Below are 25,640 nucleotides of genomic sequence, written 5' to 3'. Positions count from 1 at the left end.
AAAGATGGGCGGGGTCAGTGAGAGGGAAGGGGAGAGTCGAGCTGTCAAACATCGCGCTGAATTATCGCCGCGGGCGGACAAAAACAGCGAACATGCCTCCACTGGTGGGAAGGAGAACATTTTAGAAAGAGAATTTGAGCAACGTCGTCTTCGGCAAACGTGAGGAGGACGTTTTGGGGGAGGGAACGTTGTAGGTTCGTGGTGGGCGAGCTAGCCAACCTCTTTGCTAGCTTGAGTTTTGTTGACAAACGAGCCGAGCCAGCGAGTTAGCTCCCAACACCCACTTACGTTGGACTTCTAACTTGATCTTTTTAAAAAAAAAAATTTGTTTTTTTTACTTTTCCTCGCTACGGAATTACCAAGCATGAACTACCCTCGGCAAGTCCAAACAGGTACGCACACCGTTGTGTATATGTGTGTGTGAGCTGAAACTTTTATTTCCTGTCTGGCGTCACACAACGACAACTTTCTTACACATTTGTGTCGCGTCGGGCTGACTACAGACGTTTACGAAGGGCCTCTAGTTAATGAGATCGCTTCGAATGAGTCCCTCTTGGCAGCCTCAGCCGTCAGCGGCACCTCGATAATAAGTCTCCGGAGCCCCCGCGGAGGGAGGCTGCCCATTAATGTTGCCGGAGCCCCCGCGGAATGACAGCTATGCGGCGTATCGCTGCACTTTGGAGCCAGATGGTCATCGGATAAGCGGGAACTGCTGCTGTTCGCCCGTTTGAATGTCACCTTGCTCAGGTATCCTGCAAACGTTGCACTTAACACGTTTAGATCAGGGCTTCTCAAACCTTTTTGGGTCCTTGAGGTCCAGAAATCTTTGCAAGAGCCCTTTTATAATTCTAACGGGGGAGTACTCAGACTGTACTTAAGTAAAAGTACTGATGCCTGTGTTGAAGAAAAAAAATGCTCCGGTAAAAGTATAAGTACTGATTCAACTCCTTGGGTAAATTACATTCAAAAGTAGAAATGATTTTAGAATACCCATTTCGGGTATTCTCTACAAACAGAATAGTTCCCTCTTTTATGAGCTTTCATAGTGCTCCTACTAAGAAGAAGAAAAGTCAAAACAAAGTCCCGCAGCTCTGCTGATGTCAACTGACCAGAGGTGGAAAACGTACTCGCACTCTTTTCTTTAAAAGTGCAGGTACTTGTGTGAACTTTGGTACAAGTAGAAGTACCTATTCTACTCCTGTACTGAGTTAAAAGTAAAACAAATACAAAAAATAATGAAATAAATATATATTTTTTTTTTTACTGTGAATTACCCGTTTTGAAAACTTTGCTCAATGGGAAAAGACTTTTCTGCACACAATACTTTTCCTCTTTTAATAACTGCCCAGTGGTCGTACTGAACAAAAAAACAACAACATGACGTTGCATGTTGCACGTTGTTGTTCAGGGTTTGCAAGTTTTGGCTTTATTTTTATACCGTCAAAATAATTTGTTCCCATAGCTTTTGCTGATCTTGTGAACTGACTACGGCTGCACCTATTCATGTTATTTTAGAACTGAATATTCTACCGATTAGCCCATCACTTAACTGAGTAATCAGATAAGAAATGATTTTGCATTATTAAACACCAAGCAAATAGCTTTTATGCCTGAAAGAAACGTACACGTTTTTATTCCAACAACAACTCAGGGCTTCAAAACTAAGCTGGTTTATTGCAACTTAGCCATTTAGTGCATTTACAATATGTGTCAACTAATATTGCAAAAACCAACAAATAATAGTACTGTGATGTCTACTTACTGTGGAACATGTATAACGTGCAAATCTATGAAATACAAATTAAATGGGGAAGGCTATTTGGCTTAAGTGTTGTCCTCTTAAGAAACAAAGAGGTTTGTATCTCCTGCAACAACCCATGTGAGAATAGAGAATGGCCCAAAAGTAAAAATCAAAAAATACAACACACAATAAATAGACATTGAGTAGCGGTAACCTACCAGCAAAGAAAGGGTGTGTGTTTGTTTGTGTGTGTGTGTGTGAGGAAGAGTGAAAACAAGAGATGAGTGTGTGTGTGAAAAGGATTTTTTTTGGTGTAGGTTCTTACTCATTCTTTGAGCTGACAACGTCAAACAGTTCTCATAAACAAGGTGATGGATGGAAAGAGCTAGCATAGCCAAATCTGTTGTGGGTTATCGTCGTTATTTTTCTGTGGTTCACGTTTCTCCATGCTGCTGCAGTTCGCTTGTTTGTGTGTCACCTTGTTCAGGTATCCTGGAAACGTAGCTCTTGAGAGCACAGGTGTCAAACTCGCAGCCTGGGGGCATGATCCGGCCCACCACGTCATTTTATGTGGCCCGCAAAAGAAAATCACATGTGTCAACTTGTTAAAAATTGTTGCAAAATTTCAAATGATATGAAAGTACATATGTAATAAATAATAATGTTGAGATATTGCATTTTTTTATTGCAACCCCCATTTTTTCAGTTACTTAAAAATAGTTGAACAAACTTATCCTTTACTTCTGATTTCAAAACTAGTTATCCATTTATGTGTTGTGTAGCTTTCATAATATGATGAGGCGATGTAAAAATTTTTTTACAGTCATAACGCCCCTCTGAAGGAAACTCGAGCTACAATTTGGCCCACAACAAAAATGAGTTTGACACACCTGTCTCAGAGAATTACATCAGGGGTTCTCAAAGTTTTTTTAGTCCAGGGAGCCCTTACAAAGTGAGTCATTCTTTCAAGAGCCCCCTCATACACCAATTATACTCAGGTAGCCAAAGTACTTACACTGTTTACTTTAGTTGGGAGAAGTGCAGGTAAAAAAAAAGATCCAAGAACCCCAGTTTGAGAACCACTGGTTTAGTTTAGGTGTTTTGTCACTTATATTTGGACTAACACCCCAAAGCAATGTTGTAGGTTGCATGGTAACGTTCCTGAGTGTCTAATATTATCAATACAGTAAAACAAACTTTAAACAGACTCGTATTCATTCGAAAGTACCATCATCAGTTCCATTAGTCAGCCAATTGAGACTGAGAAAGTGCAGAAAATGACCCATAAAGGAAGAGAACATTTGGAACAAATGGCTCCCCCCGCCCCCAAATTTGAATGGAGTTATTTTTGTTGTTACTTCTCAATTACAAGTTCCCACTGGGAGCACTTACTAAAAGTGCATACCTGTACGTGAAACGCCATTGTGAGTCACACCAAAGGTTTTAAACAATCAACAAAAAAATATTGCTGAAGAAAAAAATGCCCCAAGAACAAGAGAGAACTGAAGACAGTTGTAATAGAGGTCTAACAGAGTATTATCAGGGATGAAATCCAGCGTCTGATGTCTATGCGTTCCAGATTTCAGGCTGATATGCAAAATGGCAAAGTGTTACTATGAATTTTACAAGTCAACTGTTTTAAAATGTTAATGGCAACGGGAAAAGAAGCTCTCGGAATGTCTGCTGGTTTTGTTGTTTCATCGTTCGATAGCGCCTACCAGAGGCTAGAAGCTAGAAAAGGTGATGTCCAAGAGGATTTTGCCTGTTATTTCATTAGTTCTTGCAGCATGCAGGTGCTCAAGAGTGGCGAAGTTGATGATCCTTACAGCAGTCCCTCCCAGCTGTCAGTTGCAGTCTGATTTTTGTCCTTCTTTGTAGCAAAAACAAAGCAGACTGAAAAGTGTGACCAGATAACTGATTCAATGTATGTTGTGTAGAGGCAGACCATGCTTCCTCAGCAGCCACACGAAGTGAATCCTGTGCTCGGACAAAAAAACACACTTGGTCACCGCAAGAAGGTGGCACTATCAACCATGTAAAATGTAAAGCGCTAAAACAAGCACACACACAACAAGGGCTAAAATGATTAATCAAATGAATCTATTGCAAAAAAAGCCAAAGCAAAATCTCAGCCTCGAAGCTTCTCAGGGATAATTTTTCCACAAGGACTAATGTTACCGCAGATGCACACCCCACTCAATGTATAAAAAAAAAGTTGTCGCGATGGCAGCAAGCCAGGAGGAAAGAGTCTGTAAAAGACAATGTCCAAAGTTTGGGATCATTTCACACTTAAAATAGAAGATAACAAAGTGCAATGGTGTCTACTGCAAAGCAGAACTTGCGTACCACAACAGCTCGTCTTCAATCACCAACACAAGGTCTCGATGTTCGCTAATTTAATATACCATACCACACCTAGTTAGAATGCATTGTAGTGCCCCTACAAGCGGTTGCCTTTCAATCGCTTTATTGAACAAACAGTAACAAAAGATAGAAACATGTAATACATTTATACACGAGCTGCTATGGTCACAACTGACGCCCAGGCCTTCAATGAGCAGACTGGCACTCTCATTCGCTGGCGCACACGTCACTCACCAGGCCAGAGGCCGCCTTTTGAAGCCACACACATTCAAAGTCACAGATACTACAGCGTAGAATATGTGGATGGCGACCCCAAGCGGACAAAAATAATACCTTCAAAATACTCTTAATTACGAGTTGCGTTTCTTTTAAACAAATATTGCAATTGCGATTTAGCATGCGATTTTTCAGGAGGAAGTTTAGCAAACACGAGAAATAAATTATTCTATAGTATGACCAATACAACATAGGATATACTGTCGCAAACAAATAACTCTTTCCTGTAGGCCAGGCCAAAATGTTATCATGAATGGATATGAAGAACAAATCTTTATTTATATTTTACTATTGAATTGTAAAAAGAAAAACCTTGAACCACAGTAGGATATTGACTTGTTGATTTAACGTCATACCCTGTAAAAATGCAATACTGTGTAATAATCCTCTTGCCAGTAGCAGTAGCACTGGTGTCAGTGTCAGCCGAGTATAGAGATAAAGTGGAGAATGACACGAGGGACACTTTTCATCAGCAAGATGTGAGTATAAAAGCAGCTGAAATGGTAAACTATATCAAATGTTGATTAATGGTCTTATCAATTACAGTAAAAGTGTTAAATTTATTCACTTATTTGATAATCCTCAAGACGGATCTCAGGGACTTTATAGCTTATAGAATTTTATCAAATTCAAACTTTTTAGTTTTAAGGTAAACATCCATCCATTTTCTGTACCGCTTATCCTCACAAGGGTCGCGGGCGTGCTGGAGCCTATCGCGGCTAACTGCGGACCAGAGCGAGCCAATCACAAGCGTCGGCATTAGGAGGGGGAAGTGATATGAACACCCTGAACTGGTTGCCAGCCAATAGTAGGGCACATATAAACAAACAACCTTCGCACTCACGGTCACACCTACAGGCAATTTAGAGTCTTCAATCAACCTACCACGCATGTTTTTGAGATGTGGGAGGAAACCGGAGTACCTGGAGAAAACCCACACAGGCACAGGGAGAACATCCAAACTACACAGGCGAGGCTGGAATTTGAACCCCGGTCCTCAGAACTGTGAGGCAGATGTGCTAACCAGTCGTCCCGCATAAACATTAATATTCAAAATCTTTGGTGGTAAATATTAGTAGGCTTACTGTGGCTGTCAAATAAATGTAACATATTTCAAAAGTAGGACAAAGTGGTCTAAAGTATATTGGGCGGGGGGGGGGGGGGGGGGGGGGCACGTGACTATGTTTGCCTTGGGCCCCTAAGTGACTAGCTAGTTACGCCCTGCACCGAGTCATCGCCGCCGCCGCTAGGCATGACAATCAAAGTGGGATTGATGAAGAAGGCAGCTCGCAAGCAACGAGAACTAATGTGAATTGCAGGACACATTGCCCATCGACACTTCAAACGTATGTTGCGGCAATAAATATGTGTGCTTCAATTTGGCGCCAAGCTTCATCGGGTCTTGTGTTTCCCTGTGTGCCGCTCCCCGCAGTTGGGAAAGCCCGTGAGCCTGACTGCTTAGCTAGAAGCGGCTGGACAGTGGATAGAAGCTTTGTATGAAGCGGGGGGGAACTAAACCATTCACACCATTCACATGCAGCAGAATGAGTGCACTCACTTTTAACTTTTGTCACAAAGGGCTTTTGCATTTTGATGTGGGCAATATTCGCTTTGCCACATCCTGTTTCTGTTAGCTATTGACAAGGTGGCGAACGGGCAGCACAAACCCTGCAAATTGGTAGAATACTTGATTCTGTATTCAATAGCTAAAGCCGTTCATACAGCAGTCATTTTTAATCACACGCGAAAGTCAAAATCAAAGTCCTTTGTTCACAAAAAGTATGGGAAATCAAAAAGCTAACATAGCAGTCTACATCTTCACACCGCACAACCGATGGGAGAAAATGCATGACACCAGTCACAGATCGACGTCCTTTGTTCACATAAGACTGCATTTCCCACAAATAATTCTTAGCCGACAACATCATACGACACTTCTTTATTTACGTCTTTTTTACATTGTGTTGTTATCCGCGGAGGTCGAAGCAATTAATCTATTTGACAAAGTAAGGAGTAGAAAGCTAGCCTGAAATGTGCAGAATAAAAGTGAAAAGTATTTGTGGTTTGTTACTTCCCAACACTGCTATCCTTCCTCAAAAAAAATAAGAATTTTATTAAAACCGCAAACATGACCTCTGGGGTAGCGCCTCCAGACAACTATTTTCCCCTCCTCCCCTGCCACCAGTCATCGTAAACATCACTTGTGTGTGATTTATTGCTGACAGCCTCTTAGCGGGTAATCCAGTGGGACACATCTGGGTGGCGTAACTACGGTCTACTCTCCCCCACCCTGGGCTGCTCCCTGAGGACGCCCATCTGGTTTACACTAACAACAGGCCGCATTTTACGCTGCAGAAAAAGAAAATCCCACTCCCTTTTTTTACCCTCTGCTTCCTGTGGTGTTTTCAATGAGTGATCTCCACATACAGTTTGTACAAAGGGTGTAGTTATAGGGAGCAAATATAGAAGGAACACAGGCCTGTTTCTTGTTCAAATAAACATGAGGTAGAGTGCCCGTTCACATAAATGATAAGGCGAATATTTTGTATTTGTGTCACAATGACAGAATCAATAAAACACTATCTTTGATAACGTGATGAGACATCTCTAGTCAGGCGACAGCGAGCTATCTAGCTAGTTGCAAGTGCTAGGAGCTAACTTTAGCAGTTTTCATTGTCGTCTTCTCACATTCTTTTTTAAACACTTAGATTCTTCTTCCAGTCGTAAAAAAAAAACTCAAATTCAAAGATAAAAACTAAATCAGATAAACTACTATTGATAACAAGCGATGACAGGATGATACCCAGTCAACAGCTAACTATATAGCTGGAAGAATACTGCTAGCAGCTAACATTAGCGGTTGTCATTTTCGTCTCCTCGCCTTATTCTTAGCATATAAGTCCTTCGTTTTGCGCAAAAAAAAAAAAAAAAAAACACAAAGTCCAAGAATGAAGCAAAATAAAAAAAAAACACTACCTTTGGTGACACGAAGGTAGCCAGTTGACAGCTAGCTATTGACTAACGCTAGCAGTTAACTTCTAAGGTCGTCGTCTTATATTCTCATTCTCTTAACAACCAGATCCTTCCTGTAAAATAGCCACTAAATGTCAAAAGCAAAAGCACAAAAAAACCTACATGCTAATCCTTTGATGCTCGCTGAACTGAGCTTTCGCAAGGTACGTGGAAATTTGGTGTGACAAACCAAGTCTTAGTGGGACTTGTGAAGCTTATTTTTGCCCAAAAGTTTGGTTGGTTACAGAATTTTTTTTGGCAGGAACCAAAATGCTGGTTGTAGGGACCTGTGAACACAAAATGCCCCCGGCACCCCGCCAAAATACAAAGGCAGTCGATTGTGGTGCGTTTTTGCGGTGCTGCCAGCTGTTTCCAATCAAGCTTGAATTTGAACGGTAATTGCCATTTATTCTCAGCAGCAGTGGTGTTTAAAACAAGCGCGCCTCCTGCTCGTCTATTCTCGCCGGTGAAATTAGAGAGCCGAGGTTGAGGGCTGGCACGAGCCGCTCGCATTTTTCTTGGCGCGGCTTTGTCTCGGCGTTTGAAGTGGACAGAAAACGAGAGAAAGGAGGGAAGAAAGGAATGAGGAGCCTTTTAAGGATACGGTGATCTCATGAGTCATTCAGCTGCTTTGATGACATGTTAATAGAACGCAACAGACGCTGTTTTTAGGTTGTGATCTTATGACAGCGCAACTTGGCTTCGTGTTAATCAAGGCGTCGTTTCTTGACTTTGATACGTGTTATTTTTAACGCATCTAGAGTGCCTTACACTATTAAAATACACAATAATGAGTGTTCATGTGCGCTGGAAAGAACTCCCAGTACTTTTGAATTATGTAAATGACGTTATTGAATGGTAATCACAAGATCAGACTTTTGGTAAAAAGCTGTTGAAGGACATACCATGCACTTTCTAGGCCTGCATTACACTATCATGATATAGTAGGTGATGGGTTCCAGTTCTGGTTCTGTGTTGGGGTGATGTAAAGTTAGGTTTATGAGTTAGGGTTGGGGCTTAGGATGGTGATGTATCTGGAGAGAGGGCAGTGGATTAGGGGTTCGTTTTGGGTTAGGATGATGTCTCTCGATCTAGGGTTGGAGGTTAGGGGCGGGTTTGAGGTTAGGATGATGTCGCTGAAGAGTTAGGGTTGGGACTTAGTGGTTAGGATGACATCTCTGGAGCGTTAGCGTGGTGTTTCTGAAGAATTAGGGTTAGGGGGTCAGATTGACATTTCTGGGGAGTTGGGGTTAAAGTAGAAGTTTGGGTGATGCTGCTGGTGAGTTAGGATTGCGACTTCAGGGTTGTGGTTTTGTTTGGGGTGAGGGTGACTTCTCTGGAGAGTTAGGTTTGGGAGGGTTAATGTAGGGTGTTAAGGTAGGTTTGGTGTGATATCTCTGAAGAGTTAGGGTTTGGGGTCAGTTGACATCACTGGAGAATTTAGTTTAGGGGGGTTTGGGTGGGGTTAGGGGGATTTCTCTGAGAAATTAGGGGGCTGTGGTGGGGTAATTAGAGGTTAGGGTTGGGTGATATCTCTGGAGAAGTGTTTTATTGCTCCAAAGGCCAAAGTCAATACGATTTAATCAAAATCAAGTGTGAGCTCTTGGCAACTATGGATTAGTAGATTTATTCATCTTTCATAGTAGCAACTAATTTGTTTTCTTCCCTCGGTGCGCTTCGTTTGGCCGGAATGCAGGGATCAAACTAGCACACAGACAAAGTTAACCGGTCCGAGACGAGTTGAAAGCGGACTCCGCGTTTGGTTGTGGTAACAAAGTCATCCAACCTGCATCGATCCAGCTGGTGAATGAGTAGGGGTTTAACAGAAATATTGTTGTTTCTATATAGCAACATTATCGCTCACGCTGCAGTATCAGTACATCAAAATCAGATATTGATACAATCAAGAATAGGGCGCGCATGGTGGATGACTGCTTAGCACATCTGCCTCACAGTTCTGAGGACCGGGGTTCAAATCCCGGCCCCGTCTATGTGGAGGTTGCATGTTATCCCCGTGCCTGCGTGGGTTTTCTCCGGGTACTCCGGTTTCCTCCCACATCCCAGAAACATGCGTCATAGCTTGATTGAAGACTCTAAATTGCCCGTAGGTGTAAATGTGAGTGTGAATGGTTGTTTGTTTATATGTCCACTGCAATTGGCTGGCGACCAGTTCAGGGTGTCCAGTGTTTCTGATGTTTCCCTTTTTTGTTACATAGATATCGCAATGTATCATAGATAGCCACTGATATATCCTATTGTGAGATTGTCGCCCCTAAAAATGAGCCAATCAGGTTGGAGCCTTGGGGTGATGGTGACTTAATGACGTCATAAACTGATGAAACTTAGCGAAGACGTCTTGGGTTTTAAGCATGTTGTCTTGCCACTGCATAAGATTCTATTTAATATGCACTCTGCTACATTGTCCATGTCATGATTGTGGTTGCCAACCATGTTTTTTAGCAGTGTTTCACTCGGCAAAACTTTTTTAAATTCTTGTGACCAGTAAGAGACGAGTAATCTCACGTGGTTTGACTTGATGCATTTTCATTTCATTTTTTTTTTCTCTCTGTGAAATAATTATGGAAAAACATGCTATCAAAGGATTCTATTCCTGTCTAATGTCTATTATTTCTGACTCTCGTTTTCATGGAAATTGTTTTCTGTAAAAGAGAAAGGAAATGTTTATGAGCAGAGATAAAAGTGACCTTTCGCCTCAGCAAATTTCCTCTCTCGTCCACGTTGTTAAAAACAGACGGCGCAAAGGTTCACGCCACTTGAGAGCCATTTTCTTGACGAATCTCCTAACAATCACCCACTATTGCAGCCGTTATGTTTCCAAGCTTTATTTAGCAGTGCTCGTGAGAGCCGGTCCACTGATTCACCTGATGTTTCTGGAAAAGTTAAAGTCCTGGAATCGTATCAAATCGTTCTTGGTGATCCTAATACTGTTCTTACATAAAATTGGATCCATTGACTACTAATGATATAATTTTTTTATTGGATTGTTACAGTAACAATTTATAGTCCTTGAATTGAATTACATGATATTGTTCGAATCAGAACCGTTGTTCTAGAATCTAGAATCTGAGCCGATTGCTGTTTGGGTGATGCACCGACCAATTGGGACAAAATCTGACGTGGAAAAATCACTTTATAATCACTTCATATTGTACTGTTCTAGATTAGCCAAATATTGTTATTGAATCAAATTGTAACCTTGACAAATGATACTAATCAAATTGTTTCAAAAAATAATATTACTGTACTGATTTTTAGTCCTTGAATGGCATTGCATCGCATGATTCATATTTCCTTAATTCTCTCTAGGTCTCCACCGGATCACCGCCCTACATGTGAGAGCCCCTCCGCCCAGGAGGACCCCCACAGCCGTGAGCAGCCACCACTGAGCCCTCCTCGGCAACTGGACAACAATCCGGTGCGTTTGTCATGTGGGTACAGCACAGAAGAAGACTCGCGTTACCCCCACTGGTGTCGCCATCTTTATCGTCGTCGTCATCATCGTCATGGACCGGAATAAACGCAACTCGATCGCCGCGTTCCCAACGCGACCCGAACGCGTCGCCGAGGACAGAGATGGTGTCGGGGGGCTAGGAGTGTGCGAGATGGGCACGGGGCCACCATCGCAGGTCAGTCTATCAGCATACGTAGGAAAAGATGATATCATTATATGCACGGAAACGTTGACCTAAAAAGAAAGAGTTAGAAACATAAAGGATATGTTGCTGATTCGTGAATTTATTTTCACCCTTTTGTACTAATAGTTACAATATATTAGGCTTTACACGATCAGGATTTTTGGAACCAATCACCGATCAGCGAGTTTAAAAAAACGATAACCGATCACAAGATAGAGCAATGTGTCTATTTAAATTATTTGTTCATTTACTGTATATACTTGTGTACTGCATACTGAGTATCTTCAAAAGTATTCTCTGGTCGGGTCATGTATTCTAATCAGTCAGGTCAAACCAACATTACAACATGACAGAAATAATGGGTGCTAACTTACTGTAAGTATATTACTTCACGCACACCGAAACTTTAGAGCATGATTCTACAGAACACCGGCATGTTTACGTATAACTGTGTAAGCTAGTAAGCAAGCACTAGCTTGCTAGGCTACATAACGTTTTGTTGCCTGCTTGCGCGCCTTATCGTATTAAAAGTATGTGAACATATCACAAGCAATCCTTGAATGAAAGTCCTCTCAGGAGCACAGGTGACCACCACCACATATTTTCCCCCATTTTGTTCATGCAAACACGCGGCACGATCCTTTGTTGTTGTCGTCGCCGCCATGGTAACGAGTGCATCCAGTCGCGTTGACAAGATAAAGCCCAGTGATCTTAAAAGATGGGATGCGGTAGCATCAGAATACAAGAATTTATTGCAGTAGTCTGACATAGTGCAATCGTAAAAGACCAAATTTGGCTTGTAGTCTGGTCACGGCATTACGCGTGTTGTCTGTCCCACACTGCCGACATGTTTTTTTTTTTTTTTTTAAATAACTCTATTGGCTGTCAGATAGTTAGTACTACGTCAAAATACACGCGACAAGGCAAAAAATACTAGCTTTTGGATTCAAATATTCTGTACAAGATGGGAATGCGGAGTAAATGTCTTTTGCGGAGCTGATCAATGACGTCGTTGATCGGATCGGTGAATTATGACATTATAGCCGATTAGCATAAAATGCTAATTATTGGCCAATACCGATAAGGCCGATCAGATCGGTGTAAAGTCTACAATATATAGTTATAGTGTAGTTGCTGTCCAATGAAAAGATTGAAAAGAAAAATTTCTTTTATTCGCAATTTAAAAAGAATTTTTAGTTGTTTCATCTTCTCCAAAATGTTCCTTATATTTCTGAAAAATCTTTAGTTTTTATTGCTATTCAAATTTGTCTTCAGGAAAAAAAAATTCTCAAACATCATTCATTTTTTTTTTATCAGATTTTGACCAATTTTCCTTATATCCGAAAGGTTCCTGAAACATTTGAGTTCATATTTTAAGATTTCTTGATTTCCCCCCCCCCCCAAAAAAATGTTCTGCAACATTTTTGTTTGTTCTTTGATCTAAAGTTTTCTTGTTTTAAATGAAAAACAAGTCAGAAACATTTTCAGTTGTGATTTGAATGCATCTTTTTTAATCAGAAAATTTCTAAAACATTTTCCTATTTTCTTTTTTTAATTAAAACAATTATTTATTTTTTTTAATTAGAAAATAAAATCTCTGAAACATTTTCAGAGTTGGTTATTTTCCTCCATATTTTTCTTAATTTTATTTCCTTTCATTTGGGGAAAAACATTCTGAAATCTTTTCATCATCATCATCCAAAATCCTCTGCATTTTGTCCATCCATTTTCCAAATCGCTTATCCTTTTATTTATTCCCAAAAAAATCTGAAACATTTTCAGAGTTCATTCTTTTTCATCAGTGTGGACATCCACAACATGGTAAAAAGACTAAAACAAATTATAAGGACACTGGGTTTGACTAAAGTGCTTAGTTGTTGAATCTCAATGCTCTCCTCCAGGTGGGCAGGGTGTGCCCTTCGTCCTACAGGGCCCTCATCAGTGCCTTCTCCTGCCTTACGCGCCTGGACGATTTCACCTGCGAGTGGATTGGCTCCGGTTTCTTCTCAGACGTCTACAAAGTGAGTGGCAATTTACTGCGAATCACATCAGGGTTAACGTGGTGTCTTTACAGTGTGGAATCGTGTCTAATGAAGCTCACGGTCGTTTGTGCTTGGTGGTCTCCTCTGTTCACCGTCTCTGTGACGTTTTGAGGTCAAGATGGACGCCAATCACTTCTGAGACATCACGTAAGGGGTGGGGGGTTGTTAATGCTGTCCCTTACTCCCCTGCGCCACCAGACTTGAGGATGCGAGTCACGCGAGCATGAGGAGCATGAAATTAGGTTGGCATGTCTATCATGAGTAGACTCACAATAAAAGTCGGAAGAACCCATGTCCAAAATGACTGGTTTGAAGCAGCCTTTGTCGTGTCATTTCAAACATTTCCTGATGTTCTTAAACGGTCAACTCCTTCCAAATTTGTCTGATTGCTACCAAAGTTGAACATTTTATACTAGAAAGATGAGTCTAAATTGAGACTTCCCCATTTCACCCCAAAATGTTTATTTATTTATTTTCCACATTTATTGTATTAGGTAGATATTGTGCTGTTAGAAATGCATATTGGTCAAGCTCCTACACTTTTTTTTTTAATTGACTGCAAGCAGACAATGTACATGCAAACAGCAAAATATTTGCGCTAGCTGAGAGGGTTGTCATTTTTGGCTAGTGTTAGCATTTTATGAGCACATGGTGGACCTTCGCTTAGCGACATGATTCAGTTCGCAAGCAGAATGTACAGTATAGTGTTTAAAAAATGTTTTTTTATCAATTGATATTACACTATGACAAGGTGGACATGATGAGCTTGACATCCAACTGCACACGTAATTACGAAACAATTGTAGATATTTCTTTTGCAACTATTCAATGTTTCAGCCTCCTCCTGAAGAAAGACAAACTGCTGGTGGTATGAAAACGGCAGAGGGTTTCTGAAAGGGGGAGTTACCCCATAATGACAGGGTGGACAGCAATTACAGGAAAGCATGCAAAATGTTCAATATGAACATAAAATATCCGTCCATTTTCCACACCGCTCATCCTCACTAGGGTCACGGGTATGCTGGAGCCTTTCCCAGCTAACTGCTGAACTGGTGGCCACCCAGTCACAGGGCGCGTATAAACAGTCACACTCACATTCACACCTACGGGCAATTTAGAATCTTCAATCAACCTACCATGCATGTTTTTGGAATGTGCGAGGAAACTGGAGTACCTAGAGATAACCCACACAGGCACAGGGAGAACAACCAAACTCTACACGGGCGAGGCCGGACTTGAACCCGGGTTCTCAGAAATGTGAGGCGGTAGTGCTAACCAGTCGACCACCGTGCCGCCAACATAAAATAACCATAACCAAAGTTTTGCCAAATAAGTTGTTGTGGACAAGTAAAAAATATTTCATTTAGTATCATTTAACCATTTATTTTTAGTTAACAGTGGAGGACATACCAAAATTATGTACAGCTGATGAAAAGGAAGAAGGCTTATTGTACTGGTATGTGTGCAAATGTTTGGCCACTCAAGACCTCAGAGTTTCATTATTCTGCCACATTTTCATGATGACTGAGTGATTCTGATGAGGTCACCCAAAAAAAAAGTAAAATTATTAAAATTTGTAATTTTGGGACGGAGCAAGGCGACAAAATTAACTCATTAAGTCTTGCTCTCTAGTCATCAGTACAGGACAAGAATATATGGCTATTCAGGTTGGCATGGGGTTGAATGGCGATGAAGCTGGAGAGCAGGGAGAAGAAGATGGAGGATGTGATAAGGACTTGGGGGGGGGGATGAACATTGGGGGTGGGGTCGTTCTGACGAGTGGCCATCTGTTCGTCCCGCTGTCCTGTCAAGCAAAGCCCCCTCCTATTTTCCAGCCAGGCATGCTCACGTTAAGAATTAAAGCTAAAATGTATAATCGACTATCCGGCGTTTCTAAAGTAATTAGGATTAAAATCCTGGTTATTACATCACAGTTAGAGCTCAGACTCACCGAGTAAATCCCCATTCGCTATTCACATTGAATAGCGATTCCTTCCTTCATGTTTCCTTCTGGATTAATCTGTTGCCAATTGAATTTAAAATGGCTTACTTTAGTCAGCATCCCTCACCGAATCATGGTTTTGTTCTCTTTTGTGCCTGTCTCAGTGCTGTAAATATATTTTTTCCTTTCGTCTTGTCCCTTAAGGGGTCGTAATAGCCTGCCACCCTTTTCCATGTAAATATATATTATATACGTCTCTTAAAATGTGTCCTTCATTTTATACAATTTTTTCGTTCATTGGATGTAGCCTACGTAATTTTGGCGTGTCCCACAAACTGGTCTGTTAAATTCAGTGTTTAAAAAGTTATATGATACTAACGGAAACCAATTGTACATGGTTTTATTGTCCACAACCAGTTATTTTATCAGTCATATTGATCACATATATTCTATTTTCGTAATCATATTGAACATTTTGCATGTGTCCCTGAACTTGCTGTCCACCCTGTCATTACGGGGTGACTGTCCCTTTAACAAACCATCCATCCATTTTCAACACCGCTTATCCTGGTTAGGGTCACGGGACGCTGGAGCCTATCCCAGCTGACTTCGGGCGAAAGGCGGACTACACCCTGAACTGGTCGCCAGTCAGTCGCAGGGCACATATAGACACGGACAACCATTCGCACTCACATTCACACCGTCACTGAGTGGGAACTGAACCCACGCTGCCTGCACCAAAGTCAGGCGAGTATACCACTACACCATCAGTGACTTCCTTTAACAAACCTCCTGATGTTTTCAGTGACAAAACAACCAGCAATCTGTCTTTAGTGGAGGCTAAAACAGTGTATAGCTACAAAATAAACATACTTATGTCTCACAATTTTCATCTCATTATGTGTGTAGTTGGACATTGTCAAGTTTACCATGTCCAATCTGTCATAGGGAAATATCAATTGATATAAAAACCTTTCAGAAATTCTAACTATATTTGGTGAACACCATACAGGCAGCTTGATAACTGAATCATGTTGCTAAGTGAAGGTCCACCATTTGTTCATTAAATGCTAACATTAGCCAAAAATGTCCACCCTGTCATTGTCCACCCTGTCAGCAAGCCCGCACATTTTGCTGTTCGCATTTAAATTATGTGCTTGCATTTAATTCATAAAAATGCATTTTTAACACCATAACATCTGCTTACTAGAGTGCAATAAACATGAAATTCAATGGAAACTCTCAACTTTTTGGGGTGAAATAAGCAAGTCTCAAAGGCACCTTCTTGTGATTTTGACTCTGAAGCAGTATTTTTGGACGGACTATATAATGAAGTGTTTTGCCACTCAGTAACTGCTCTCGTTGGACTTCCAGCTGATGCTCTGTCCCAATCAACCAACATTTTATGACCGTTGTGTAATACTGAGATGGTGTGATACACTTATCAGCGTGTGTACAACACATGGCGAGCCTTGCTGGGTTACGTGAGCGTTATCTAACCGCCTGACGGATGGAAAGTAAAATCCCGATGATGCCCAATCAAGGCGAATTGATCCGCTTTTGTTTTTCCATTATCAGATGGCTGACCTCGCTTGCAACCGTGCAATGTTTCCAGCAATGGCTAATCGATGGCTAACGCATGGCTTCGCAGGTGTGCCACCGAGCGTCGGACCAAGTGATGGCGCTCAAGATGAACAAGCTGAGCAGCAACAGAGCCAACATGCTGAGAGAAGTGCAGCTAATGAACCGCCTCTCGCACCCCAACATACTCAGGTGGGTTCCTGCGTGATTCCGTCCCCCAGATAAATTAATAACAAATAAAATGGATACAAGTAATAAAATAAACAATACTTGAACAAAATGTGGGATTGAAATGCTGTCAGACAAAAAAAAATCAAATATTTATAAAATACAAAATATAATTGAACTACATTACAATCAAAATGGAAATACATCCAATCAAATATGTACGAGATATACAGGAATTGCAATTGCATTCATTTAATTGAAAAGTAAAAAAAAAATGAAAAAATAACTGAAATGAAAACAAAATAACCAGATAAATTTATATTAAAAAAGAAATTACTAATTTAAAAAAGGTTTCATTTCTGATAGTATAGCTAAATTAGTCATTTAGAAGTCAATGCATGTCACGAAGTCGCAGCAACTTTCATGTCCCAGTGTGTTGTTGTTGTTTTTTTTTGCATTCAGTAGTGTGTGGGTAGGGGCATGCATGCATAAGTGTGTGTTTGTGTGTTGTTTTACAATGCCATCTTTGTTGTGTATGCCTCCTGTAGCAGGGTGTGTGTTTCTCTGTGTTGTCGGTGGACACTGAAGGGGCTCATTGTTTTGCTCCCAACAAGATGACCTTTTCTTTGGCTAGTGGGAGACCGCTCATAATTGTTTATTCACAAGTTGATCACACACAAAAAACAAAAACATACATTATTAAAGCTTCGAAATGTGATAGGAGTGCTGTGAATAGAAGGGAGTATCTGTTGGACGTAAAAATAAAAAATAGATTTTGTAAAAAGAAAAATGTTTGTCATTGATTGTATAGTATAGGTTCTCATATTAAGAAGTTAATCAAATTTAATATAAGTAATCATTGGATAGGATTGCAAATCCAAAAAAAATAATAATTAAAATTACATTTTCAAAAGTGCTTACTTTTGAATTTATCTCCCCTCAAAAAGCATGTTTTATTGTAATTTTTAGAATACACTTAAAATGTTTTAAAACATTTGATTAAAAAAAGGACAAAACATTATAAATGCTCTGTTTGTTCTGTATTGTTTTGATCGGCAATAAAAAAAAAAATAACGTAGACAATAAAGGCTCACTTTTGAATTGAATCTCGGTTTTAAAAAAATAATTGAATAGTACTTTTAAAAAGCTGATTTAAATTTTTTTTAATAAATAAAATATTTTTAAACCCATTTGACCCAAAAAGATGAAACTTTTAAAATGCTCTTTTTTGACTGTATTGTATTGGGTCCCAAATTTTAAAAGAATGTAAAAAGAAGAAAACAATTTTTTATTGATTGATTCTCAAATCCCCCCCAAAACTAATTTCATTGTACTCTAAAAGCAGGACTGTATTAGTTAATTATTTTTGACCAATTATTTAATTTAAAGAAACCCATTAAAACTTTTTTTTGTTTTTTTTTTATCTTTTAAAAAAGGCAAACATTTTGCTTTTATTGTATTGGATCTCAAACTTAACAATAAAATACCTAAAAATAATTTGAATTGGAATGTATGTATGAATATCTGAATATAAATAAACAAAAAAATAAAAAAATTGACAAAATGTATAACAGTGACGTCCATTAGACAAGGAAGCACATTAGGTGACATAAACACCAGTCAAAATGGATGCCTCACACCTCACTATAAGGTAGTAGGAGCATGTATAAGCATGTTTATGAGGACTCTGTGGAGAACACCTTGACAGACCAGGTGAAGAAGAAAGGTCTGAAACAGCAGACCTGCAGGAAGAGACTCGTGTCTTGTCCGGTCTTGTCTCCTGCTGGAATTTCTGGAATTCTCTCTTTAGTTTTCTTACTTGTGCGCTTTGTCTTATTAGTACTTTGACTTTATTTTTGTTTAAGTGTCCGGTGGTTGACCTATTTTTACTCTTGTATGATAGTAAAGAAACGTTACTCAAGAATCCCAATTGCTCCTTACTGCTCACTTTAAAGGATCCCAGCCTTTTTTACAGGTTAAATGTGAAATAATAAGGCTATATAATGTGATATTTTGTGACGCGATAATCACTACTTGTGCTTTTTTTCTGGGTTGATGCAGGTTCAAGGGAGTGTGTGTGCACGAGGGCCAGCTACACGCCTTGACGGAGGTAAGAGAACACGTTTTTACAGCCCGGCTTTACTGAAATAGTTAAAGGGCTGTGGACATTATTCACCGCCCTGGCAGGTAAAACATTTGCAGCAAAAATAGAAGTGTCATGAAATAGCCGACATGATGCGCGTGTGTGTGTGTGGCCGGACTCTGGTGGCGGCCTCATGCTGTTTTGCTGTTTTGTCATCTGACCCTCAATATGCCCTGAGGGCAAGCGGGGACACCAAGCTCCCTTTGATGGAGAATGAAGTCACTGTGTAGGCCAGACCCGGCCCACATACACACAAACACAAGTATTCCCCATCCTCCATTGTTGTTGTCTTTTCCGGAAGTGACTTTCTTTTTTCTTTTTCAATTTTCCAAGGAATTTGGATTTATGTATTTATTGATGGACTTTTCTTTTGTGATACTTTGACCTGGGCTTAAAATAATTTCCAGCAATAATAATCTGGAGGACAAACTGCAGGATTACAGCTGCAAGCAAACAATGCTCCTTTGTGTCACTCTTTACGCACACATACACACAATATATAATCAAATAATGGACAAGTCTGCAGTACTGAAATAGTGGAGACGCATTAAACATATTATGACAGGCACAGTACCCTTCGCACACGCAGGCGCCTTGGAGGATGATAGAGTTTACCAAGCGTCCAATCAGATTTCACTGATGTCACCCCATTAGAGTGTCATTTCTTACTCAGAGTTATTTAGCAGCATCAGCCTCTTGCCCTAAATCCGAGCCTTGATCCATGTTAACCACTCGCATTCCGTGACGCCTTTATGTCGGGATCCTTGCGTCTTTATGGCGAGGTCAGCGAAGTTCGTTCGGATCAAAGAGCCAAAGAAGCCAGTTGCTCAGCAGAGAGCTAACTCCACTTCCTGTCAAGCCAATCAAAACGCAGTGGCATGACAGTGAGCCTGGCAGGCCTGCAGGAGAGTTGTCTAGTGACCCAGAACCTCGTCTTAGACATTTTGTATTAGTGTCTGATACCACTCTCCTTCCAACTGGTTCCACTGTGAAATGAGTCCCGAGTTCCAAGCATCAGTAGAGCGAGGACCCTATCGAAATTGAAGTGACGGCACAGATGCAATTTTTATCTAATATTTTTGAATTTGAGGGGATTTCTTTTTGTTTATATTGTAATATTTGAATATTTTTCATCTCACATTTTGGGATTTTTCTGCATTTTATATATATATATATATATATATATGTATTTTTATTGTAATATTGTTCTAAAATATTTGGGTATTTTCCACCTAGTTTTATGTCTATTTGAATTTCTTCCCCTTATATTTATGTATTTTCCATCTAATATGAGTATATTTTCCGATTTTGTATTTTTATATTGTGGTATAGTTTTCAAAACTTTTGTCATAGTATTTTATTATTTTAATCAATTTGTGTATTTTCCATCTGATATTTGTGTATTGTTTTTTTCACCTAGATAGATATGTTTTGGGGGGGGTAATGTTTCTGTATTCCTTTGTTAAATATTTTTTTATCTTGTATCGAACATATGTGTAATTTTTCTAATATTTGGATATTTTACATCTATTATGTTTGTATTTATTGTCTATTTTTATTTTCCTCTTTTTTTTGGTGGCATTTGCCTAATATTCTTTATTTGAATATTTAAAAATATTTTTTGTCTTCTGCTTTTGTTCTATTTTTAAAATAATTGTATATTTTATTTAATTTTATCATATTTTGTAATTAAAAAAAATCTGTATTTGTGTATTGTTATATTTTTAATATATATTTTTTGTAATATTCAGTATCCGATTTTGTCCCCTAAAATATATATTTTTCTCTATTTGGGTCTAAAATTGTGAGCATTGTCGCGTTGGCTTTGCGCAATTATCTTTTGTCTTTTGCCACTCCCATTAGTAAATCATTGACGTGTTTATTTTAGCAACATTGTCATTGTACTGATAAGAGTGATCATTTTGCTCACTATCGTTATAGCAGGTTCAGTGTTTGTTTACTACATATACATATTGTACATTTATATTTCTTGCTGTACGTTTGCAGTACATCAACGGCGGCAACCTGGAGCAGCTTCTGGACAGCAACAAGCACCTGAGCTGGTTAGCCAGAGTCAAGCTGGCCAGCGACCTTGCCAGCGGTCTGGCCTACCTGCACGCCAAAGGCATCTTCCACCGAGACCTCACCTCCAAGGTGGGTTGGCTGAACTATGGCCCAATAACAAAATGCGACCTGGGCTGGTGTAGTGGTACTTTATGTGTGACTCAGTACTGCCCTCTGTTGGCTGGACCCTGTCTAGACCGGAGGGGGGCCATCCGAGTGTCTTGATCGGTCGGAAGCTAATCATCAACGGTGTCGGGTGGGGTGGGGGCTGCCCCGTCTCAATTTGGAACAACTTGTAAACCAACCACTTTGGGGGTTCCAGTGTAGTTGGGACATGACTAATATTTACAGGATGAGAAAGTTTGTAAATAATAATGCGGATTTTGCTGTGATCTCTTGCCAGAACTGTTTGATCAAATGCGACGACAGCGGCTACACGGCGGTGGTGGGAGACTTCGGATTGGCCGAGAAGATCCCCGCCAATCTGTACGTGCAACTCCTCCGCTCCGCTTCACTTGCACACTTTAGTTCGCTTACGAGAAGGTCCAAATATTAGAAGCAGTTCTCAGTAGGATGCAAACCACAACCACAAAAGCACATTTTCAGGTAGTTGAGTGTGGTGAGAATTCTTTTAAACACATTTTTTCTTGTAATGTAATTTTTTTCATTTTTTTTTTTTCAAATATTGTTTTATGATTAATGTATTTTATGGCAATGTTATTATTTTTTGAAATTACGTTAAATTTTTTAACTGCAAAGTTTTAATCTCTTTGGCCATGACAATGATAATAAAAAAGAATATCAAGTCATGAATTGATGTATTTTTGGATGCATTTTTATTTATTTATTTACGCACTAATACTTTCTACCAATGGGGTTTTTGTGCAGCACGGAAGGAGCGAAGCTATCAGTCGTGGGCTCTCCTTTCTGGATGGCTCCTGAGGTTCTAAGGGATGAACCTTACAACGAGAAGGTTTGTGTGCATGGACACGGGCCGAGCAACCAGCAGTAGTTCAGTACCGAATGATTTTCTTTCTCTCAGGCTGACGTCTTCTCCTACGGCATCATCCTCTGTGAGATCATCGCCAGGATCCAGGCTGACCCTGACTTTCTCCCACGCACAGAGGTGAATGGAAAACTCAACTCAGCAGCACCCCATGGAAAGTTAGAAAAATAAGGAGGCAGATATGTCTATCATAACATGACACATGGAATGGCCCACCCACTCTTTATCTATAAAAAAAATGTAAAATGGCTAATAATATTGCGACAAAACATATTGCCCGCTCCTAGTGATCCCATTGAGTGAACAAGAGGTCTTAAATTTGAAACATCTTTGTCCTAACCTGCAGATACTCGGTAATCCCGACTAATGAGCATGAATCGAGTGATTCCCCCACCCCCGTTCTATTCACATATTTACACACGGTTTCTTTGTGCCATTGAGCAGAACTTCGGCCTGGACTATCACACCTTCCAGCACATGGTTGGGGACTGTCCGCCCGATTTCCTCCAGCTGGCGTTCAACTGCTGCAATGTGAGTTCATCTCAATGCCCTTTGACAGTCTTTAATTTCCTAAAAAGACAAGAGCAGCAATCAGATTATGTCTCTAATCTTATGATCCCCTCACCCCCCACCCCGAATCTCTAAATCTAAGTGAGCTGCTGGTCTTTATAGATTTTTTTTTTTATAAAAGTCATGAAAAGACTAAAGAGGATCATTTATAGGGATTTACTGGCATCATTTTCTGACCATGATTGATGTTTTTTTTCTTGTTTTTGTTCTTTGTGTGTCCTCCAGATGGACCCCACGCTGCGGCCATCCTTCCCGGACATGGTGCGACACCTGGACGAGATGCCGGTGCACCTCAAATTGGGCGACGCGGCGCACCAGTGCCCCACACTGGCCGGAGAGGGTGACAAAAAGACGGTGGCCCCCAAAGGTTTGTCAAGTATTGCTAGTGGAGTGTTATTTTTAAATAAAACTATCAAGGATAATCAACACACGGGAATGGGGGGGGATTATGTGATATGTTTATTGACAACATTTGAATTCATTAGAGACACACCTGCTTCTTTGTGTAACATCATGGGAAAGTTAAAAGAGAATTTTGGACTTGCACAAGTCTGGTTCATCCTTGGGTCTAATTTTTAGAGGCCGTAAAGTGCCAAGGGGCAGGGGGAATTGGTTTACCGTTAAATAATGATTTTGGACTTCCTGTGTGTCCACTCAAAGGGGAGAAGATTCAGGGCTTGAAGCGTCTCAACCCGCTGATATTCCCCGATGACAAAATCCCGCCCAAATCGCCGCGCCCCCGCCGCAACATCTGGCTGAGTCGCAGCCAGTCGGACATCTTCTCGTGCAAGACGGCGAGGATGGTGAACGTGCAGGACCCGTACTACGAGCCGCCGGCCTCACGGAGGGCAGCAAAGGCGCACAAGGTCAACCCGTTCATGGCGCGTGAGGACCTGTGCGGCGGCAACATCAAGTTCTACGACGTGCCCAGCAAGTCTGTGTTCTCGCTGGTCTTCGACCTGCGCTCGCCGCCGGGCAGCGCCTTCACCAATCGGCCGCCGGGGCACGCCTCGGGCGCCGCCGCCGCTTCCGCGTCCTTCTACTGGCAGCAGCTGCCGGGAAGACAGTGTCACTCCTTGCCGGTGTCGCCCCAGCTGCCTCGCTCGGAGTTCCTGCACCACCACCACGCCATCGTCGCAACCGCCTCGGCCGTCAACAACAACAACAACAATGGCCCCCTGCCCTGCAACACACACCCGCTGGCCTCCACCATGACGCGTGAGTGATCATTAAAATGGCTCTGCGTCAAAATACACTAACCTCCACTATCTTTTACTAATCCAGTATGAGAAATATCCCTTGTTTAAAACCCCGACTTGAAACCTTCATGCGAAACCCTAATTTTGAAATTCTAACACTGGCTTGAAGCCCTAACCCAGGCTTGGAACTCTAATTTTAAACAACAACCATGGTTTCAAACCATCATTTGTAACCCTAACCCTTGTTTGAAACCCTAATTTTAAACTGTAACCCTGGTTGTACTTTGAAATCCTAATTCAGGTTTGCGACTATAATTTGGAAACCCTAATTTCAAACCTCAGCCCTTGTCTGAAATTCTAAACCTGGCTTGAAACCCTAATTTCAAACCATGACCCTATCTTGAAACTGTAATTTGAAACCCTAACGCTTGTTTTGAAATTCTAATCCAGTCTTGAAACCCTAATTTACAACCCTATCCCTTGTTTGAAACCCTAACCCTTCCTTTGAATCCCTAATTTGGAACACCAACCCGAATTTGAAGTTCTAACACAAAATTGAAAACCTCATTGAAACCACTAAATTTGGCTCGAAACCAACATTTAAAACCCTAACCCTAATTTGAACCCTAATTTGAAACCCCAAATTTGTCTTGAAACCTTAACCCTGGCTCGAGCCCTTATTTTGAATTCATAACCCTACCCTTGCTTGAAAGTCTCATTTTAAACACTAATGCTTGTTTTGAAATCCTAACCCTTGTTTGAAACCCTAACCCTGTCTTTAAACCATAATTTGAACCTCTAAAACTTGTTTCAAACCCTTATTTGAAGCCCTACATGCCATACTCATAAAGTGAGTGCATAAAGTGCATAATACTGTATGAGGTAAATTTGTGAATGAGGCCCATTAATTGACTGAAAGTCATTTCCTCCACCACATATTGCAGTCGCAAAATATGCATTATTGCAGTTTTCTCTGTGGATAACAAGCAAGCGTGCGGCTCCCTCCTTCCTCACAGCGGCCGCCTGCCGGTCCGAGGCAGGCCTGACGGGAAGCGAAGCGAGACACAAGGTTGTGCTGAGTGGCTGGGCCGGGAAATACACAGTAGTGGAGATCCCGCCGTACTGCGGGCCGGAGGCCGGAGACGAGACGGTCAGCGGCAGCGGCGAGGACGACGACGTGTTTGGCGAGAGCTGGTCTCCGAACGCCCCCCTCGGCGAGGCCATGGACTGCTCCAGCATGTTGGAGGACCAACACATGCATGTCATGCCACCCCGGGACTGAAGGGGGCAACGTGGACTAAAGAATGTGAAGAAAGCGCATTAAAAGCTTTTCTAACACAGCCTTGATGCCAGTCGCATTCAAAACGCTGTTAATGCTAATATTGTTTATATTTATTATTATTACAGGATGACTTTGATTGTTTCCCTCGATTTCCCACCCCCCCCAAAGATCATGTTTATGTTTTGGCGCCCGAACGGATCTCACCAGTAAAAGTGGACAATTCACCGACCGCTTTGTCGTCTTCCCAACTTCTGACAATGTGCGTCTTTGATCCATTACGGCTTTACTTAGGTTTCCTTTGCCGTCTTTGTCGGTCGTCCTCAATGATTCAAAGTCAGCTTGATGCAGTTCCACACGTTCACCAGCAATCACGTTGTCTTGTTTTTTTGTTTTTTTTCCTATTACATGCGATTAAGAGATTATTTAGTTTGCCTCCGTAGGAACTCAAATGCACTATTTTGTCATCTTTTCTATGCAAAAAAATTATAATTTCACACTGTTGCGCAGAATCGAGGATGTGAGATTTGTGTAAAAAAACAAAAACAAAAAAACAAGTCTTACCTTTGTATATTTGTGTAAAAAAAAAAAAAATTG

At 40.9% G+C, this 25,640-nt stretch overlaps 1 protein-coding gene across 5 annotated transcripts; it reads left to right on the top strand.

The window, feature by feature from the left end:
• The first annotated feature begins 11 nt into the window (after positions 1–11).
• tesk2 (testis associated actin remodelling kinase 2) lies at positions 12–25,294 on the top strand. 5 transcript variants are annotated; one of them, XM_061797087.1, is made up of 13 exons: positions 12–392; positions 10,721–11,040; positions 12,951–13,070; positions 16,685–16,806; positions 18,844–18,892; positions 20,933–21,079; positions 21,393–21,475; positions 21,878–21,962; positions 22,032–22,115; positions 22,440–22,526; positions 22,791–22,932; positions 23,226–23,783; positions 24,781–25,294. In XM_061797087.1, the coding sequence occupies exons 2-13, from the start codon at positions 10,918–10,920 to the stop codon at positions 25,044–25,046; spliced, it is 1,866 nt and encodes a 621-aa protein (XP_061653071.1). In that variant the 5' UTR covers positions 12–392; positions 10,721–10,917; the 3' UTR covers positions 25,047–25,294. The 5 variants fall into 5 exon arrangements, with proteins under 5 accessions (XP_061653071.1, XP_061653072.1, XP_061653073.1 ...); XM_061797088.1 differs by lacking the exon at positions 12–392 and adding an exon at positions 442–747; XM_061797089.1 differs by lacking the exons at positions 12–392; positions 10,721–11,040 and having other exon boundaries at positions 12,954–13,070; positions 16,612–16,806.
• The last annotated feature ends 346 nt before the right edge of the window (positions 25,295–25,640 follow it).

This window comes from Phyllopteryx taeniolatus, chromosome 14, assembly GCF_024500385.1.
Source record: "Phyllopteryx taeniolatus isolate TA_2022b chromosome 14, UOR_Ptae_1.2, whole genome shotgun sequence".
Lineage (NCBI taxonomy): Eukaryota > Metazoa > Chordata > Actinopteri > Syngnathiformes > Syngnathidae > Phyllopteryx > Phyllopteryx taeniolatus.
Note: the sequence above shows the minus strand (reverse complement) of the source record. Positions and strands in the feature narration are given on the sequence as shown.

Excerpts from the sequence above, each read along its gene's own strand:
- tesk2 (XM_061797087.1), top strand. The coding sequence starts at position 10,918 with ATGGACCGGAATAAACGCAACTCGATCGCCGCGTTCCCAACGCGACCC. Across the intron at positions 16,807-18,843 it reads TCGCACCCCAACATACTCAG|GTTCAAGGGAGTGTGTGTGC; the intron begins GTGGGTTCCTGC and ends GGGTTGATGCAG. Across the intron at positions 23,784-24,780 it reads GCTGGCCTCCACCATGACGC|CGGCCGCCTGCCGGTCCGAG; the intron begins GTGAGTGATCAT and ends CCTTCCTCACAG.